At 40.7% G+C, this 21,640-nt stretch overlaps 1 protein-coding gene across 2 annotated transcripts in view; it reads left to right on the forward strand.

Moving 5' to 3' along the window:
• The window catches only part of SMPD3 (sphingomyelin phosphodiesterase 3), a 240,130-nt gene extending 224,127 nt beyond the window's left edge, over positions 1–16,003 (forward strand). For both annotated transcript variants that reach the window (XM_054049328.1, XM_054049329.1), the window contains exons 7-9: positions 1,941–2,004; positions 7,628–7,790; positions 11,062–16,003. In XM_054049328.1, coding sequence (XP_053905303.1) covers positions 1,941–2,004; positions 7,628–7,790; positions 11,062–11,163 — 329 coding nt within the window. In that variant the 3' untranslated portion in view covers positions 11,164–16,003. The remainder of the gene's footprint in view (positions 1–1,940; positions 2,005–7,627; positions 7,791–11,061) is intronic.
• Positions 16,004–21,640: the final 5,637 nt, after the last annotated feature.

Below are 21,640 nucleotides of genomic sequence, written 5' to 3' on the forward strand. Positions count from 1 at the left end.
AGCTAATGTAACACCAATATTTAAAAAGGGCTCTAAAGGTGATCCCAGCAATTACAGACCGGTAAGTCTAACGTCAGTACCGGGCAAATTAGTTGAAACAATAGTAAAGAATAAAATTGTCAGACACATAGAAAAACAAACTGTTGAGCAATAGTCAACATGGTTTCTGTAAAGGGAAATCGTGTCTTACTAATCTATTAGAGTTCTTTGAAGGGGTCAACAAACATGTGGACAAGGGGGATCCAGCAGACATAGTATACTTAGATTTCCAGAAAGCCTTTGACAAGGCCCCTCACCAAAGGCTCTTACGTAAATTAAGCTGCCATGAGATAAAAGGGAAGGTCCTTTCATGGATTGAGAACTGGTTAAAAGACAGGGAACAAAGGGTAGGAATTAATGGTAAATTCTCAGAATGGAGAGGGGTAACTAGTGGTGTTCCCCAAGGGCCAGTCCTCGGACCGATCCTATTCAACTTATTCATAAATGATCTGGAGAAAGGGGTAAACAGTGAGGTGGCAAAGTTTGCAGATGATACTAAACTGCTCAAGATAGTTAAGACCAAAGCAGACTGTGAAGAACTTCAAAAAGATCTCACAAAACGGCAAATGAAATTTAATGTGGATAAATGTAAAGTAATGCACATTGGAAAAAATAACCCCAACTATACGTACAATATGATGGGGGTTAATTTAGGTACAGCGAGTCAGGAAAAAGATCTTGGCATTATTGTGGATAGTTCTCTGAAGATGTCCACGCAGTGTGCAGAGGCAGTCAAAAAAGCAAACAGGATGTTAGGAATCATTAAAAAGGGGATTGAGAATATATTATTGCCCTTATATAAATCAATGGTACGCCCACATCTCAAATACTGCGTACAGATGTGGTCTCCTCATCTCAAAAAATACTGGCACTAGAAAAGGTTCAGAAAAGGGCAACTAAAATGATTGGGGGTTTGGAATGGGTCCCCTATGAGGAGAGAGAAAAGAGGAGACAGGGAGGATATGATAGAGGTATATAAAATCATGAGTGATGTAGAGAAAGTGGATAAGGAAAAGTTATTTACTTATTCCCATAATACAAGAACTAGGGTTCACCAAATGAAATTAATAGGCAGCAGGTTTAAAACAAATAAAAGGAAGTTCTTCTTCACACAGCGCACAGTTAACTTGTGGAACTCCTTACCTGAGGTGATTGTAAAGGCTAGGACTACAACAGCGTTTAAAAAGAGAACTGGATAAATTCATGGTGGTTAAGTCCATTAATGGCTATTAGCCAGGATGGGTAAGGAATGTTGTCCCTAGCCTCTGTTGGAGATGGATGGCAGGAAAGAGATCACTTGATCATTGCCTGTTAGGTTCACTCTCTCTGGGGCACCTGGCATTGGCCACTGTCGGTAGACAGGATACTGGTCTAGATGGACCTTTGGTCTGACACGGTATGGCCGTTCTTATGTTCTTAAGAGTGGTGGTTTCACTTAATTAATTACCTTGATTTGATTGATTGAGGAAGTGGTTAGAGTAGGTCAGATTGGGTAGTTTGCCCGGAAGGTTTAAAAAGCTTTGGGGGAGAGGGTTCTGTGCAGGAGGCAAGGGAGAAGAGACACTTAAGGATCAGAAAGAGGGAGGGTGGAGGAACTGAGTGCAAGCATTCCCATCCTCATTGCTATTAGGGAGGGGTTTTTGCATTCATTCTGAAATGGACGAGTCCCATTAGATCAAAAGCATTAGCCTGCATGGGCAAGATACAGTCCCTGAAGGGAGGACATATCTTAAACCAATAGCACCCTTGTCCAAAGCAAATGCAGAGTGAGTATAAAATGCTATCAAATCAGAAAGGAACACTTTCTGATTCCACTCCCTTTGCACCACTACAACTAACTACACAAGGTGCAAGTAGCAATAGGTATGCTGAGCTAGTCACGTGTTCCTTTTTGTTCACAGGTACCTTGTTAGATCCTGAAGGATTGTATGACGAAGAAGTGTGCACTCCAGATAACCTACAGAAGTATGCACTCAGTCTCTCTTTCACTGTTTACAGACAATTCATTGAAAAGCTAGTTTGTCATTTTCCATTTAATATTTTAATTCAGGTGATAAATGACTACACTTTACTATCCGATGGCTGTTTGGTGGCCTTTGAGAGATGTGTTGCTTACGTTTGATTTGGCAATAGCAGCAGAGGTACTAAGGATTTAATTAACTCTAGACACTGTACTGACTTTGCATCTCTAGAGGTGGTCCCGCCTGACCCGCAGGAATACTGTGAATGTGGCATGATGTAAATATGTATAGATAATAAAAGGTTAAAGCACTATAGTATTACTGCCCAAGCCAGATAGGGGAGTCATGCTGTCTTATGGCCAAGTGAAAAACTTCAGATTCTAGAGATGTCACTTTGACATCTTTAACCAGCACTAGATTTACACCAAAACATTTTAAAAAAATAAAATGGCTGTGGAGGGGGGGTAAAAACAAAGTAAACTCTGGGTCTAACCAACCTTGAATTTTGGGCAAGTTTGGATCATGACTCCAAACCCTGTGGCTATTAACCATATTATCAAAAGAGGCATGCACTACAAAATTCAAAGCTGGTTAATATTCAATGAATTCACACCTATGTATACATTCAGTTTGTAGGAACAGGACAATAAAACCAAGTTTTGAATGCTACCAGACTAGGCATAGCACAGCCTGTTTGAAGATCTCTCCACAGCTGACCAGTCCAGCAGACTTGGTACTAACAATGAGGGAACTAGTTGAATAAAATAACTGGCCCAAGAACTAAAACTCAACCCAGACTAACCCTATGAGGTTATGTAGATTCTGTCATAGTAGTAGAAAGCTCCCATAGTTCATTGTACATAAACCATGAATGGGGGAGAGGGGGGAAATGATCATCACATCAAACATGCCATGGGAAAAAGAAAAGCGGAGTATCAGCCAACAGTACTGGCCTGTACTTGCAGTTTATTTTCATGATATGTTTGATTTAGCTGTGTGTCTTGGGCATGTTCCAACTCACTGCTGCAAAAGACCACTTACCAAAGGCTGACGAAACCTTAGGAGACATTTCTTTAAGGACTATATGAGGCCTATGCTTAGATAATATACTGTTGAAGCAATTCTGATGCTAGTTTAGTACTTTGCTGAGCAACATCTTTAACAGACAAGCACATGCTTGTCCTTTGGCCATCTTGTCTTCATTAGTAGATTGTATAAATCATAATAAGTATAGAAGAGCCAACTGCTACATGTATCAAAACATACTTACCGGTACTTTCTACGGTGTTTCTGGAAGTCTATAAATGAAATATACTACGGTGATAATAAGGTTGTCTGAATAGGTACTGGGTTAAATATGTGAAACAAGGGTAGTCATGAAACTCAACTAAGTTAAAATTTAGTTGTATGGAACTTACTGATTTTAAAAGATAAAATCTGTGTCTAGCCTATATTCAACAATTTACAAGCTGTAGCCTGTTTTAGGAACACCGTATTAATAAGTAGCCAGGAGCAGTTATTAAGGGCAAACTTTTTAACAGGCCTCCAAAATCTACAAATCTATTTACATTTGCAGATTTGCCTGAGCAGGCCAAATGACCCCTCTCTTACATGCACATTTGCAGGCACATCCATTCAGATGTACAAGATGCAAAACTATCCTGTACTAAAGACATTTATGCAAGTAAAAGAGGGGTCTATTTGGCCTGCACAGGCAAATCTGCAACTGTAAATATGCATGTGCACGTGATTCCCCATTTTATGGCTCCAAGTGCAGGCATGGAGATTTACAAACTGGAGCGCCCTAAAATTTCTGTGGATTAATTTTCAAGGGGTCCTTTGGGACAATTTGTCATTTAACAGATTTACTGTTCCTATTAAAATAAAAAACAAATATACAAAAAACCCAACCATAAAAAAGGAGCTATTTGAATTTAGTAATAAACATGGGTCACATTGATAAATGGTTTATAAAGGATTAATACTTAGTTACATACATGAATAAGTGAATAGTATAGATGGCTATGAGCAATCCACTGAACTCTTAATTTATTAGCCATTTATTCAAACTTCTGTCATTTATTAACTATTTAGAAATTATTTTATGTGCAACCGTAATATAAAGTATGACTGAAAAAAGGTGTTCAGGAGTTTTGTTACAGGATTAAATGAAAGCTTTACCTGCTAAGATTAGCATCGGGGCTCCTCTTCTCCTGGAAGACTTAGCAATTCCCTCACCCTCTGAAGTCCTCATCCAAAGCCTACTGCAGTCCATGGGAATCTTTCCATTGACTTGAATGGACTTTTAATCAGGCCTTAAAGGAGGACAGGGATTTTCATTCATAGCTTTTCTGAAAGTGATTTAAGGCTTTAGAGAGGCCATCCCCTATAGGAGGGAACCATTGGAACTTGAATTCAGGCCTTGGCCAGTGATTTGCAGGTACTATTTATAACAACATTTATCTGTAATTTTAGAGTCCACATTACATTAATGATTTTAGATTGTAAAAGTTAATTAAAATGCTTTTAAAAACCAAATCAAAGCTCATTCATAACTGATATAGAGGTGAAATGCATAGAGAATCTAAAATGGTATCATCAGCATAAAGATGGAGAGGAGCTTCCAGCTGTCCGACTTATATTGTTAATGTAGATGGCAAACCAGATTGGGCTTAAAGTAGATGCTTGCAGAAATCCTTCAGTAGTAAAATTTGGCTTTGACGTAAACCCATCCAATTTAACAAACTGTTTATATTGGCATAGGTAGCTCTGGGAAACGGTTCAGCAAATCAGGAGTCAATGCCAATCTCCTACAGTCTATTAATAAAATCACATTAATTGCTTTAGATAAGTCAATGAAGGTACAGCACAGACTTGTCCCTTATTAAAAGGATAAGTAATGGGAACTATCATATGAGCTAGAAAAAGCTTGACCCCCTGATTAGCAGAATATAATAAGCATCAATAGTGAGCAAGCTGTTTATTAACTCATTTTTCTGTAAATCTGGGACAAGTTAATAAGGTAGATATTGATCTTTTACAACTTGGACTCCACCTCTGAACAATGGTTCAATGTAAACACACTTCCATTTTGAAGGAGCCTTAGCTGTAAAGCTGACCTTTTAATTTAGGGCAAGTAATTTCTTCTCACAGAAGGTGAAATTTACCCTGATGCAGAGGGCCAACACAAGGCCATCTGCATCATTTAAGCACCACACAAGGTCGGTGGGGTGTGGAGTATTCACTGGTTGTACAGATGTACCAGGACTCTATACTGGAACAAGGTCTCCATAGTCCAGCACAGAAGGCCCCATTAGGGACCAGTCAAGAGATGAGATTCAGATCTACATTTATGAAGATTCAGTGACCCCAAAGCATTCTGTGTGGAGAGAGTGTGGCCCACAATTCCATGCCACAAGCTGGAACAGCAGCAGAAAGGCTGTGGGGCCTGCACAATTTCCTGCGCCCCTGGGTTGTGGGATGGCTTACCCAAGCTTTGTGCAGGTGGAGTGAAATTGACTCCAGAATGTCAGACACCAGATCACATTCTCTCACTCATGTATCATACTTTTTGCAGGTGTGGAGTCATCAGACAGTCTGATATTCAATATTAAAAATGAGCTGTGCTGATTAGCTGTGATTGGCCACTATAGTCACATGGTATTGTTTCCATGCTCTAATTGGAGGAGTCATAACTTTTGTAATAGGCAGGAAGGTTTTAAAAAAAGCCACCTGGGGGTATTAAATCTCTCAAGGTTTTTTTAAACCCTTTCTGTGTCCTAGGTCTTATCTGAGGCATTAGGCCTATAATGTGTATATCATATTGGCCAGGCATAACTTATTACATTCACATGAAGTAGTTATGTGCTACTTCTGTGGCATGGCATACACCTTCTGCACCTGCTGTGTCAAGCAGCAGCCCCTCACATATAAGTGATCTGAATTTTACTGAGAATACAGGTGCATGAAAATTTAAAATTCATTGTCCTGGAATATTTGAGATGAAAATTCCTTTTCCATAAACACTTGGGTAGATGACTCCATCGCTGAAATGGGCACAGGAAGTGAATGTAAAAGGGGTGCAAGTGCAGCTCAAGCAAAGTCATCTTTTAAATGAAGTGACTGCACAGATGAAAATTGTGGGGTTTGGGTTTTTGTTGCAGTATTGGTCCAGTTCTGCGCAGCTTTTGCTCAACTTTGTTGTTTAATTTTCACTTACCAAGTCTGTGTGGGCTGCTGCTTTTCAATGGAGGTCAGCTTGATTAGAGCCAGATCTTTCTGAAAGTCTCATTTAGATTCAAGAAAATGAGCACCGTTTTCAGGAACAAGCTGTAGAATGAACAGTCTGACTCTCCATTTCACGGAATCAGCGTGTTCTAGTAAGCTAATTTAACACAATTAATCACATGACCGTCCAAATTTGAAACATCCTATATGAAAGAAAATTTCCTTTTATAAGATGGTTATTAAAAATAATCTGTCTGGGCTTAGATAACTATCAGAACATTCATATTTAAATTAATCAGAGGAAACAAATGAACTGCAATACATTTCTTTTCCATAGACTTATTAGCCAACCATAACATGTTATGGTGGATTATCATCTTGTAAAGGTGGGTATAAGAATCAACTTTAGTCAATTATAATTTGCATTTACTCCCAATTCGCCAAAAAACTAAATCAGTCCTCTTAAGTGTTGCAGTTCTTGCCTTGTCCCAGGTCAGATTCTTTTGAAGGATGGAATTTTGAGAGATGATGATAAAACCAGGGACTATTTCTCTTCCTAACTTCAAATCATTTCATAAGAGTCCTGTGCTTGTCACCCTTTAACACACACACACACACACACACACCATTTAATCCTTTCATGATCATTTTAAAAAGCCAGGACATCAAAATGTCATTTTTTTATCAAGATGAACTTAAAGGCTTTGTACCTGCTAGGACCCAAGTTCATGGCTCAGTGTTTCTGCTGCAACAGTTGATGATGTAGCTTTAAGATGTAATCAACTTTTACAAGGGAAACCACAGACCTCTGAGCTCAGGTTCTGGCAGGTAAGTAAAGTAAATCATTTTCAACTACATTCAACATTTTAGCCCCGATTTTCATAAGAGGGCATGCACAAAAGGGTGTACATATCTGCATGCCTAAATTAACACTCAAAATTTCTATGATTGCACATGCTGATGACCAGTTAAGTTTGATAGCCTGCATATGGCGTTGCTGCAGGTATCTGCAAATGCAGTAATTGTATATACAAAATTCACATGGTGGATCTTTATGCCAATATTCTATTTTCCTTCCCAATGCAAAACTCCTATTGACATCAGGGTCAGATCCACACACATAGTGGAATATCAGTATTGAGACTCATTGTGAGAACGTCCAAGCAGAACTGTCCCCTCAGTCAGCTGCAGATTAATATAACCTTATGCTGTAAAATGCATGCCTGAAACAATGGATTTCACTCCGCTACTGGTTACACTGTAGACGCCTCCAGATAGCACAATGTGTGTGTGTGGGGGGGGGGGGGGGAGGCTGCAATAAAAATACTGCTGATAGCTTATTCTACTCACAGGGGTAGAGCTGGGAGATATTTAACAGGCTTGTGTTTTTTGTAAACCAGGGTGCTGGAAAGCGAAGAAGGGAGGAAAGGATACCTGGTCTATCCCACCAGCAAGAACCATTCTTCAAGTCAAAAGGGGAGGAAGGCATCACTAAAAGGCAGTGGGAGGAGGATTGACTACATGCTTTACACAGAAGAGGGTGTCTACCTGGAATGGAAAGTGGTGAGTTCTACAGTGAAGTGAACTGTAACTCAGAATGTAAAGTGCTTGGATGGCACACAAGGCCCTGCAGATTTGCTCATAGGGCTAAATTCAAACTCGCATCTCCAAAGGGAACTCACCATTCAGACCCTCTCTCCTGCTTCTGTCCTGGGCGGTCTGGGACTTCTTGGAAGTAAGAGACGGTGCCTTTGAGGTGGGGTGGAGTAAAGAGGTTAACCGGCTACTCAAGTGTTTAAGCAACCTAAGATAATGTTTGCCAAACTTCCATGAGCATGGGCTCTGTTCAAGAACGCATCAGATCTCAAAAATAGGCTCAGTTCAAATGGGTTTGATTCTAATATCTCACATATCCTGGGGGTAGGGATAGCTCAGTGGTTTGAGCATTGGCCTGCTAAACCCAGGGTTGTGAGTTCAGTCCTTGAGGGGGCCACTTGGAGATCTGGGGCAAAATCAGTACTTGGTCCTGCTAGTGAAGACAGGGGGCTGGACTCAATGACCTGTCAAGGTCCCTTCCAGTTCTAGGAGATGGGATATCTTTATTAATTATAATTATACATAGCACCAGTGAGTACATCCTCTACTCTACCTTACTTCATGTTTATATAGTGACTAGCATAATGGAATTCAATCTTAGTAGGGGCCTCTAGGGTGGTAGTATTATTAGCTACAGTAATACAGATAATACTGCATACGGATTCTTGGAAAGTAGAAGGATGTTACAAAATAAAAATGGGAATTTTTTTCCCTCCAGCCTTAAATTTGGCAGGGGTAATTTTGGGGGGGCAGAAGGTGCTTTTTCTTATGCCCTCTAGCATTACTCTCTAGTTTTTCATTTGATGGTCACCAGTTTTTGAACTTTTTGTAAAACCTTATAGAATATCCTGGCCAGTGTAACATGATATAATGATAAAACAAATACACTGTGAGTCTAGGAGATCCTCAAAGTAATTTTAAATCTGCTATGTGATACTATATGCAGAGTTGATAAAGCTGCCGATTCTTAAGGCTGCCCGAAATGTCTCATTATAAGGCCACTGAGTGAGGCAGAAGGGAAAAAAAAATGTGATCACGTACTTAAATATTATCATAATACATGCACACAAGGGATCCAAATTAAGTCTGCATGTAGTTTTTTGTGAAATTATATAATTGGTGCAGATAGTGGCATCCTATGATGCCTGCAGCCGTATGCATAGTGTGTACCATTGGCAGTGGTGAGGAGGAGCGTCACTGATAGCCCCGCTGCCCACTCAGGTTTGGCCTGGTAGCCCTTCAATTATGTCTTTGTGGCCAAAATTAAGTGAGCAGCATTGGGACCACAGTGCACAGGGGTTGCAACACTCTTCAGATTTTAGCCTATGGCTCCTTTGTCACGATGGAGGGGCTAAAAATTGAGTGGCATTATGACCCTGTACACGTAATGTAGTGGCTTTGGGGCCAAACCTGAGTTGTGTGGTGACGCCTTGTGCAGCAGGTCGCAACACCAGTTTGGCCCAGCTGTACCACCTCATTTGCCCCATCATGAGAGAGGGGCAATGGAGCCAAACCTGAGTGGGAAAGGGGTGACCAGCACTGCTGCTTTGGGGCCAGCTCCTTCACTAGGGCTCCCTGCCACACAAGGAGTCTGCCCACCCTCGCCCTTCTTCCAGAAGCCTGTGTCCCTCCTCAGAGATGGGAAGTGACACTGCACCTGGGCAGGCCGGGCTGCAAGGTGGGGGCTGAGTGTGGCACAGATTTGGTGGATGAAGCACTGGGATCAGCAGCTGCATTGGGGATGGCTCCACAGGGAGAGATGGTGCATAGCATGGGGAAAAATTGTGGGGGCATCCCTGGAGACCTCAGTAGTTAAAGTTGCTCCAACACTTCCCAATAGAAGACCACGTTTTTGGTACCTTATAATTTTGCCAAACTTCAGTCAATTTGGGCTGAAATTTTCTGTGCCAGATGTCAGCCTGATTTTTTTTTCCCCAAAAGAATTCAAAGTTCATCTCTTTCTGAGATTGAGGTTAGGGGAAAACATACTTTGTTTTGTCCAGGTTAAAGGATTTGCATAGCCATTTTATTGACAAGCGCTAGCTCCTCCATGCTTTGATGCAGGAGTTTGTAATTTGACCGTGCGGGGGAAGAAGTCTTGTTAGGGTCAGGGGTGTGCCTTTTGCCATCCCTGTGAACAGCTATCCAAATTATGAGCCTCTGAAAGTCTCAGTTCACAGATGCTCACAGACTCATTAAAGTTTGGCAGCTAAACTGTCTGAAGGTTCTGTCTGCACTGGGCATGCACCACCCAAGGGCTGTGGGGACTGAGCAGGACTTTCCCTGCTATTGTTCCTCCTGGCTGCTGGGGACCATTGTGACACGGGTCCAGAACTGGGAACAGGGAGACTGTCTCCTGTGCTCTGAATATCAAAATGCTCCTGCTGTTGAAGTACAGTTGTAGCACAGAAGAGGAGAAGGAATCAGCTTGACTTGAATTCAGAGGGGAGAGCCTGGGATGAGGACTGGGACAAGGACAGACTGGAAGGCCAAGTGGCAGAAGGCTCTGTAATAAACTAGAGTACACTCCTCCAAATCTGGGATTGAAAACAGGATTCCTGAGTCTCAGTATTCTTCTAGGGCTAGCAAATAGCTTTGATGCCCACTGGCAAAATGTGTGCCATATCTCCCTCTAGTGGCTGGCCAAAGAGTTTGTCAACTTACTAGTGCTAACAAGCGTTCCTCAAATAGCAGAGGTCTGTGACATAGATTAAAAGTTCTAACCCTGCTGATATCAATATGGTTACACATGACCGAATTTGTTTTTTCCTGTTTTCCTGTGTCCTTAAAAAAAAAAAGTTACATTAAAGAAGGTTGAGGTTGCTAAGCACACAAGAGTTAGGAAATGCCAAAATTAAGATTGTCTTTACAGCCTTAAATTCAGCCACATCATGCATATGCATTATGACAGTCTTGAATTACATGAGCACATGCTATTTTTCCCCAAACGGGATACTTGTCTCATCCAGTAGGTGTGTATATATATATATGTTACAGGTGTAACCTTTGCACTCCAGCAGACAGAACCCCACTCCCAGAACACTGATTACACTCTCCCCTGGAGCTTTCTGTGGCAGCTTACTCCATCTCTAGCACAGTGGAGCCACTGTCTTTGGGAAGCAGGGAGACAGGTTTGGGGCTTAAGAAAGTAAACTGGGAGGAGATGTAGAAAATCTAAACCTGGTGCATTTTTAATACCCTGCATTGATTTTTGCACTCCCCTTTTGTTCCTTTGCAGGAAGTGGAAGAGTTCAACTTTATTACACAGTTAGCAGGTTTGACAGACCACCTGCCAGTCGCTATGCGTCTGATGGTATCTACAGGGGAAGAGGATTCTTAAAACTGACCAGCGTAGACAGAAGATTAGAAGAGGAAAGTTTCAATTTATGACCTATATCAGAGGATGGGAAAGAACTTTTCTGGTGCCACGTTAGGAAAGATGACTAGACCTGACCCAGGCTATCCCCCTTCCCCCCCCACACACACACAACTCAACTGGCTTTCAAGTTCCTTCAAAATGTACCAGCATCGGAGGATATAAAGGGAAGAAATTGTGTGGGTTGGGACTAGTAACAAACCATTGTCACAAGTTGGTCAGGCAACAGGGCAGGGCTGTATCTCAACGCTTTCACTGTGGACCGAAAGGAACCAAGATGGAAGTCCTTATTCCTTTTGAACCAGTGCCATTCTTACTAAAACATGTTTTTATACTAATATATAGCACAATTTAGTTTGTAATCCGTCTGTGAGTTAGTGCTGCTCAATGGATTTTTGCATAATATCTTTGTGAAACTAAGCTAAAGCTTTTTTTTTTCCCTCCTTTTCTTTTTCCAAGCCTGTTAATGTCGTAGTAGCATGCCTGCATCAGTAGCATGCGCCCGCATTGCATGCCACTCTAAGATAGTCATTAAGATACCATGGGGGAAATAAGAATAGAAATGGGAATTCAAAATCTGAAACTAGCCAAAGAAAAGCATTCTGGGACTGGCTAAACATTTTCCAATCGACTTGATGGGCTTCAAAACAAAAAGCTGTATCCAATTGGCAGATAAGAATCTTACTTTTTCAAAGTCCTCCATTTAAGGATTATGATTAAAAATCAGACATTAAAGTTTAGAAATCCAGTCTCACAATCCTTACTCCAACTATATTCCCATTAAAATCAACAAGAGTTTTGCTTGAGTAACAGCTCCTGAATAGAGCACAAGTTTGCTATCCACAGGATATCACTTTTACTTTGAAAAAGAATATGGTCCCCTTTTAATGTCATAGGCTTCCTTTCCCACATTTAGGGCAGTTCTGATTTACAGTGTACGGTAACAGAGAATATTATGGTTATTTTGAATAGATTCACGTGGTACCATTGGTAATACCAGAGTCAATTCTCTACCTTGACTGGATACAATGAATAAGGAAGGCTTTTAACAAACATGCGAGACATAGGAAAAACAAAGGAAGTGACAATTTCGGAGAACAGATGAAGAAAGAGTGTGATTGACAAAAGACTGATTAGGACACTGATTTTCAAAGGAACAAAAAGTGGTGGCAGAATAAAGAAAGAAAAAAAGGGGAAGTGAAATGTGAAGACTTCTGTAAAGGAGAAAATAATTTGTAATGTGTGGAACACAACACTGCATTCTTTGTGCCCTCAGTCTTCGAGTTTTGGCCAGTTAATTTGTATAATTTTGGTGGTGGTTTTCTCTTTCCACTGCACAAAGATGTACATCAGCCCCTTTGTTAGCAGCGAGTTCTCTCTTTATTGTCCCATCCCAGTACCCTACCCTTTTCACCTTCCTACCTCCCTGACTCATGTAATTCAATAGTGGGATTCATAACTGAGCTTCTCGGCCCTTTGTCCATGTAGGGAAGTAAAACGGGGCAAGAGCAAAGGAGGGGATGGAAGCAAAAGCGAACACCACACTAAAGAAATAGGCTTCTCTTCCTAGGGAGAAGAGTATTCTGCTCAAAAAGGATACCTCTGGGCCCACACAATCCGCTAATTACCTGGTGCTCCTTAATCCAAGCCATTCATTTCTCCCTAATCTTGTTCCATTTTTACAGTGTTTTCCCCATTCTCTACCATAAATATTGAATTCACATCGCATCTGGGCCCAAACATGCACCAGTTTAAACAAACAATTTTTAGCCAACCGGATACAAACATCTCTGTGAACACTTATTGTGCTTTAGTTTAAACCTGCTATAGACTTAAACTGAAATAAGCCTGTTTAAAACAGAAACAAGTCCATGCAGATTCTTGCATCAGTTTAACTACCTAAATTTAAAAACCAAACACTTAGTTAAACCTGTGTCACTCTGCATGCAGAGAAGCCCTTAGTGTTAATGAAAGAGACAGCTCTCACTGGCTAGAGCCAGGCAGGTGCTAGCAAGTTTTCCCCTCACACAGCTCTGCCATTGCACCTCAATCTTGACCCATCACATCCCTCATATTCCAGTCCAGGGCTCCCTTGAACACATTCTGCCTCTCACAACTGAATTGTGCCAAACTGCATGGGGGTTTGTGACAGATAACAAATGGAGACTAGAAAGAGACCAAATTTAGCACCCCTTTTGGTCTAAACAAGAATTGAAACCAAGTGCCAAGAGGTAGAAGCCGAATGCACTACTTATTTCCTTCTGTAGCTTTCTCTGTATACACAGAGAGTGCGCGTGCACAGTTTCCTGGTTTCTTAGCTCTGCAGTTAACTCAGAAAGACTTTGAAAAAATGCTTGTAATCCTATTTTCTATCTTGCTTGTATTTTATTAACCTTTTTTAAAAAAAAAAAAAAACACACAGTACCAATAGCAATTTGTGTACTGCCCAGCAGCTATGCTGCCATATTGCTATCAGTAGTAGAACTAAATCTGAGGTACAGTATTTTTCATAGCTTTCCTAACAATGTAAATTAGTTTGATATCAAATTCACTGAGTATCAATTACAGTTGCTGAATTTATTGACACAATGTGGGATGTAAACAAACAATTACTGCCAATGTTACGCTATTTACAGTAAAAACTAATGTCTAAATTACTTTGTTTAGTTCTGTGAAGTCATGCTGACTCTAAAACACAGGCACTTTCCTTGCCCTTTTGAGATAGGATGAGAGATCTTTTCAATTTTGAAGTAAGCAGTTTCTTAGATTTTGATGTTCTTAATTTTTCAGTGCTCTCTGTTTTTAATGGTTGATAAATGGATAGTTGTAAAACAGTCTCTATTTAAAACAAAACAAAATACACCACTAACCAATATAGTTAGTTGTTACTAATCTTATGGATCTAACTTTGCAAGAGGATGATGCTGGGAGGTGCAGTATTGTGACTCCATTGTACAAATGCTCTTTGCTTTATTGCATCGATCCTGTGCCTTCTGATGCCTTGATACACTTTGGGGATTTAGAAAATGCATTTAGAAGATTGTAGAACACACACTTCCCACTCCAGAGAACAGTGCACCACGTGAAAGAGGAACAGAAACCATATTCTCCACGCTGACTCAAAAAGAACCACTCAGCCACTCTATTGGCAGAATATCCATCCAAAAAAGCCTTAGAACCCAGGTCATGTGATGGGATATTTTCATTTTCCCTTTTTTTTTTATAAAATAACTACTACAGGAAATTAAGACGCAAGCAGTTCCTCTAAAATAAATTCCAGCCTGATTAAGGACAGCGTGACTAGCCCCCTTAGCAATATATAAATTACAAAGAGTTTGAGTTAAACTTTCAACAGCTACTCACCCTATTAGGCATAGGAACTTCAGGTCTCTCTAAAGAGTGGGTGATAATACTTCTTTGTGTTTAATAATGTAACATCATTGAACATCAGTGCCAATTCTTTATGGGATGACTATGGACATTTTAGCTGAAGTGTCACATAATACACACACGCCCTAAAGCTTCTACTTGTGTTACACTCAATTCTCATTTTACAAGAGCAGGAGAATGTTCCTTAAGTAAGTATAAACTAAGGATAGCATTTTTAAAAAGGCCTAAAGGTGTTAGGTGCCCAAAAGAACAGGCTTTAGCCTTTCTGGGCTCATTCAAATCTGGTTAATCTGTGCATGATTTGTTTGCTGGCCTGGGGCTCTGAAAGGCATCACTGGACTATATGCAATCAAATGAGATCCCACGCTACAGCCTGCATCAAGCACTGAGGAAGAGTGCTTGTGACATCATGGCTGAATTCCACCTAGTGTAATGTTGTACTTATGAGAGTTATATTTTGGCTAATGTATTCTGATGGAGTTGGCTTAGCATGCAGTTAGACTCAACTTAAGCAACCATTCAAGCTACCAACAAAAAATGGGCTGCTCGATAAAGGTGACCTAATAAAGGTGAATTTTACTCAATATTGGCTTCAAGAAGAGTTGCAGGTACTCTGCATCCTGCTGAATTAAGGTCACTTTGAGGAAAGGATGTTGCCGAATAAAAATTCTCTTTTACACCTCACTGCAATGTCTTGTTCCAGCAGCTGTCGCAGCCAGGCCCTGACTCCTACCTGTTGACTAAAGCATGAAGTTTTATTATGGGTCCTGCAATTATTTTCCTTTAAAAAGTTGTTGTTTTTTTTAAATGGCACTTGTCCAGTGATTCAGATTAAACAGATCTGACTGTCCTCAGGTTAATATGAGCCACTCCCAGGCCACTTTTGGTTGGCCTGAGTTCATCCCAGCTCAGAAAATTATTTTCCCCCTCTCCTGCTCGGTCAAGAGGGATGAAAGGAGAGGAACGCATAGGAGTCAAGAGTGTTGAAGAATTTCTGGCTCTCCTCCATCACGACGAGGGTCACTAAAAATAGGTATTAAGATTGTCCATAATCATCTTGTTTTAAATATGACTATTAATCTTGATGTTTTTTAAATATTGTATTAATGCTGAGGTTTAGAAACCCAATATAAAAATGACTTTTTTATTTCAATGATTTTTTCTTTTGGTATTGTATCCTTCTGGGACCTAATGTTTTTTATATGGTAAGCACACAGCTGACATTTTGTTATAAATGTATAAAAAACAAGAAACCAAACATGTTCATTGTTTTCTTTGCCTGTAAGAAAACCACAGTCTAACACCTGATAAAAACGAGATATTTTGGGGGAAAAATAGCTTTTTTCTTTACTGGTGCTGAAAGGAATTAATGGTTGATGCAAACAAGATAATAAAATTTCAAGGCTCAAACATTTCTCTGCAGTCCACTTATTACTTTGGTTTCAATGTGTTGGAGTCTAAAAATATTAATGCTGAAGAGAGTCTAATGCAGCTGATAAAACTATGATACAAACACACATAGGAAGACATTAGATTGCAGAGCTCTTCGTGACGGGAACTAAACTACTGAAGGAAGGGAGAAAAAGTATTAGCCCTATTTTATAGATGGAGGGATCAGTAGCACAGAGATTAAGTGACTTTCACAGCATCCCCCAGGAAATCTAGGGTAGACCATAGCACTGAACCTAGATTTCTCAAGTCCCAGTCCAGTACCTTAGCCACAAGACCATCTTCCTTCCTCTTTCTATAATAGATGCTAATTGCAAAGGAAAACTTCACAGAGCCAGTGTTTCTTGGTATATAATTGTAAATCTTGGTACCTCTGTGACTTTAGTCCAATCCCTGAACCAGTTAGTATAGATTCAAAAAAAGCCTGTGCTTTGAGTCAATTCAGTTAAAATTAATCAAAAAATACGAGTGTTCAGCGTTCAGTTTCTATTGACTCACTTCACTTTACTAAGAAGAGAATCCACTATGGTGTTTCAGCCCTTTTTGCCCATTCCCAAAAGCACCTGAAAAGAACCCTACTAGAATTTTTTTTTATTCTTTGATCACAGAAAAAGAAATCACTAGACTACAAGCCAATAAGAATCTGTACAGTGCATGCATTTCTTTTAATTAGCTAGGAAGGGACCTTTTCATCTTGTGAAACAGGAAATCAGAGACTGGCCCCTGTAGCCTCCTCCCTTATTACCCCCTTGATCCTGTCTGCATCCTACTGTCACTGTTGCACCTTGGGTTGGCAGGCAGTTTGACCATTGCTGTGGTGAACCCCTGGGGTGTCAGACTTACTCCTTCCTTGACATTCTTCTTGGTCTGTACCTCTTCACCACCTGCAAACTCTCTCTTTACCAGCAGCAGTGTTAGCTCTCACATGTTATTGTTTTGCACTGCAATAGGACCTAGAGGTCCCAATCAAGATTAGGTCCCCACCATCACAGGCATTATGGAAACACACAGATACAATCTCTGCCCCAGACAGTTTACAATCTAATTAGTTAAAGGCTTATACAACACTTCATATGTATAAAGCACTATGACAGAATTATAGCACTGCTAAGAATTAGAATTCCCTCCTTCTCCCCAGTTTTTGATTTGGTTAATTATGAGTTTATGCACAGCACCCTGAGCTTCATAGAAATGGGGTTGCTTTATGCATTTATACTCAATTAGCCTCAGTTAGCTTCTAACTGCCCGAAGCTGGGTGTGGATGACAGGAGATGGATCACTTAATGACTGCATGTTCTGTTCATTCCCTCTGAAGCACCTGGCATTGACCACTGTCAGAAGACAGGATACTGGGTTAGATAGACCATTGGTCTGACCCAGTGTGGCCATTCTTATGTTCAATTATCTCACCACACAGGATGGGGCTGTAGAATTCTTCACAACAGTTCTGAGCACATATTCTCTTCATTCTCATTAAGTTGAGAGCCTGCCTGAAAACTTATTTCTTGCCAACTTCAAATGGTCATTTGATTACAAAAACGGGGGGGTACCTCCCACGTGCAGGTTTGCTGAAGACAGACTCCTGCTGACTCTGTCCCTGTGGCAGTGTTCCAAAGTCCACTTTTAACCTCACTCATTTCCCAAATGAGCCTCTGTTATAGATTATCTCACTTACTTATATACCCCTCCACTTCCATACCTTCTTCCTCCTCTCTCTCATGTCAATTGGCCTTTGGTTCCCAGAACTTAGCATCACTGGAAATGAAAACCATTGGCATCTGCTTCAGGTGTACACTATTTGAAACTGGAAGTGACACAAAGCATCCCCTTATATACATTACTCCTGGGGGAATTCTGCGCCAAAAATTAAAAATTCTGCACACAATATTTTAGAATTTGACAAATAAAATATGCAGAAATTACAATATAATCACGAGTTTCAATTATTTTTGGTCATTTATTTCAAAATACCTGTCAGCAAGTACATCTAACAATACAGACAACAAAAAAGATTCAGGAAATGTTTTTTGACAAATAGATTCCTTACTAGGCATGTTAATACAGAACTCTGAATAATAATTCATTTAAACTACAATACAGAACTGTATTTCCCCACACCCCTCAGAACCGATGCAAAGGCTTGGGGGAGTCAGGGGTAATGGAGGAGCTGAGGGAGAGGAAAGTAAATTGCTGGGAAGGAGCTTAGGTGTGAACTTGGAGGATTGTGGGTATTGGTGGGAAAAGTATGGAACAGGGTTGTTGTTGTTTTTTGGGGGGGGGATTGTTAGGGAGCTTTCCCCATGCTGACCCCTAGCCTCTCCCATTCAGTCAGGCACATCTGTCCTCCTACCCCCCCCCCCCGTGTTCCTGCACTCCCCATGTATCCTTCCATCCCTTGTCCATATGTCTCTGCCTCCACCCCCACTCCCCCCATCCCCACATGGCCCTGCATCCCCTCCCCCATCCCTGTGTCCCCGTACCCCCTCCCCATCTCTGTGCTCCCACCCAGCTAGTCCCCTGTCCCTATGTGTCCCTGTACCCCTCCCCCATCCCCATGTGTCTCTGTGCCCCTACTCAGCCATCCCTATCCTATGTAGCTCTGCACCTCCTCCCCCATGTGGCCGTGCTCCTCCCTCCCCCTTGGCCCTGTGCCTCCACTCCCATTCAGCCCCTGCCCCAGTCTGTCCTCCCTCACTAGCCCTTATGAGCCCCTGTCTGACCCCACTCCTACCACTCCATGCGGTCTCCTGATCTGGCCTGACAGGTGCTGTAAAGAAGGCAGGCTCTTTCTCTTCCCTAACTGTCCGGGAGTTGCTGCTTTGTTCTATCACCACAGTGCCCTCTGGTGGGCAAGAGGCAGAACTGCAGCAACATTTCAGCAGAAGCTTTTTTTCTGCACAAAAAAATAAAAATAAATGTAGCTCATTAATTATGCACATGTGCAGTAGTGCAGAATTCCCCCAGGAGTCATATAAAAACACTAGAGTAAAACCCCAAAGCACCACTATCTCTAATTTATTGTGTAGCATTTTGCATTGTTGCTGTAGTACAACAGTAGTTTTTACCTATCGTTTTGGCAGGTTCCCCCCCCACCACATTTATATAAAGACCCTCACTCAAAAAAATCAGTAGAATCTAAATCTGCAAAAGGAAGAATTTTAGTTCACCCTCCATACTGTATGTGTGTAGGATGGGTGTATAATCCAGGCCAGTTCACTGCTCAGAGTGCTCACAAGTGTGTCAATTAACATTAGCTGTAGGGATAAATTTTGTGGTGTGGACGCGTGCTGACTGCAAAATGGGAAATAGGACCAGACCATTTCACACAGCCCACCAAATATTCCCATAGTAAGAAAAGTTGGTTCAAATCTCTATCAGGTTAAGTAGCAAACAACAACCTAGGCTGTATCTCCCATTACAGACTTCTAGAGTCATCCAGTCCCCACCGAGGAAGAGCTTTTAAAAACATTTTAAAAGTAGATACAAATGCACAACACCTAAATTAGCAGAGCTTTGCACAAAACCCGAACCAAACACTGCAAATCATGATGTAACATAGTCACGTTAATACCACCCAGTAAACTTGTAAACTCAACCTCATACTGGAAAAACAAACAGCAGACACACGTTTGCCTCTGACACTTTTGCAAAGCATAGCAACAGGAAACGTCCGTCTGATGAGCTTTGGAGGGAACCCTAATGCATTCTTCACTGCTGTGCTGTCATTAGCATAGTGAATATTGATGTCTCTGACCACTTTTCATCTAGCTAAAATGGAATTTGCCTCACAGATACGTATGCCAAGCACTATATTAGCTAGTAATTGATACAAATCCATTTGCTTTAACTATATGAAATGCAGGGGTTATTACTAGCTTACTGCTGTATTGTGTCAGAGGAGCTGTGCTGCTTGCAAATAATGGTGAAGGATAGAAGTGCATTTCCAAAGAGGAAAAGGATTACAATTTAACCTTGTTAAACCACTGACCCGTGTGAATGCCAAGCAGGATAATGTGTGCACATGGTACAGTGCAGTATGCTGACTATGGGATGAGTGTGTCTGTGTCAACGAACAGCTTTAATAATTATAGAAGAGTTTCAAATTATGGACAAAACGGCAGACACACCCTATATGGGAAAGAGAAACTTTACAATGGGTAAAGGACTAAACAGTGGTTTCATGATCACGGCATAAAGTAGCAAAGTGTGTCAGTAGTTCAGGGTACAGATTTTAAAAACTGGAACTACAAATAAAATGAAAACTACAAGCTATGTGCCTAACATTGCCGCAATCATTTTTGCTTTTGTGTTGTAATCCTTTCCCCCACCCTTCATTTGCTTTTGTTTAAAATTGTAAACCCTTCAGGCCCAGGAACTGTTCTCTTACAATTCTGTGCTCTATTTATATGATGAAGCAATACAGTCATTCTAAACTATTGTAGTTACCACGGCACCCATATCACCTTATGCTGGGATCCCATTGAGCGCTCACATACTCAGTATGGGCTAGCTCAGTTCTTGAATGGGAGACCTCCAAAGAATAGCTAGGTACTTGTGGAAAGTGATGGATTCACTGTTCAGTAGAAAGAACAGGAGTACTTGTGGCACCTTAGAGACTAACAAATTTATTTGAGCATAAGCTTTCGTGGGCTACAGCCCACTTCTTCGGATGCATAGAATGGAACATATAGTAAGAAGAGCTATATACATACAGAGAACATGAAAAAGTGGAAGTAGCCATACCAACTGTAAGAGGCTAATTAAGATGAGCTATTATCAGCAGTAGAAAAAAAAAAAAACATTTGTCGTGATAATGTTCTTTGTGTGTGTATATATATATATATATATATATATATATATATATATATATATATATATATATATATAAAAAATCTTCTTACTATATGTTCCATTCTATGCATCTGATGAAGTGGGCTGTAGCCCACAAAAGCTTATGCTCAGATAAATTTGTTAGTCTCTAAGGTGCCACAAGTACTCCTGTTCTTTTTGCGGATTCAGACTAACACGGCTGCTACTCTGAAAACTGTTCAGTAGTGGCACTTGTCCATATAAGCATGAATTCTGAATGAATCCTGCAGTGGAATGTAAGGGACAACGTGATGGTGAAGGTGCCGTCTTTCACATGGGTTGGAAGCAGAGATCCTGACTATTTTTTTAATTAAAGATGCCAAGGAATCACAAGAGTTTTGGGGCGTTGTTAACTTCAGCATCCTGGCCAAATTACAATTTCAATAACATTCTTGATACCTAAATTCTCTCTACTATTTCAACTGAATATATTATTCTTCACTTCTTGGTTTAAACTACAATTGTGTAGTGTTGCAGTGTGCTGCTAAATACTTGATGCATGCCAATCAAGAAGTGGTTGCATTTCATTGGTGGTTAAAGTGATCTCTTTGGGTGAAATCCTGGCCATGCTAAAGTCAGAACTCCCACTGAGTGTTTGTATGGCAGATGATTAAGCACATAACGCCCTTTGGAATCCCAAGGGATGAATGGCAGGACACATACAAGACACTAATTAAGTGAAATTTACCCTTAGTCTAATAGGATGCCAGCAACTGTGCTCAAAATACTTTGC

Source organism: Malaclemys terrapin, chromosome 14 (genome assembly GCF_027887155.1).
Source record: "Malaclemys terrapin pileata isolate rMalTer1 chromosome 14, rMalTer1.hap1, whole genome shotgun sequence".
Classification (NCBI taxonomy): Eukaryota; Metazoa; Chordata; order Testudines; family Emydidae; genus Malaclemys; species Malaclemys terrapin.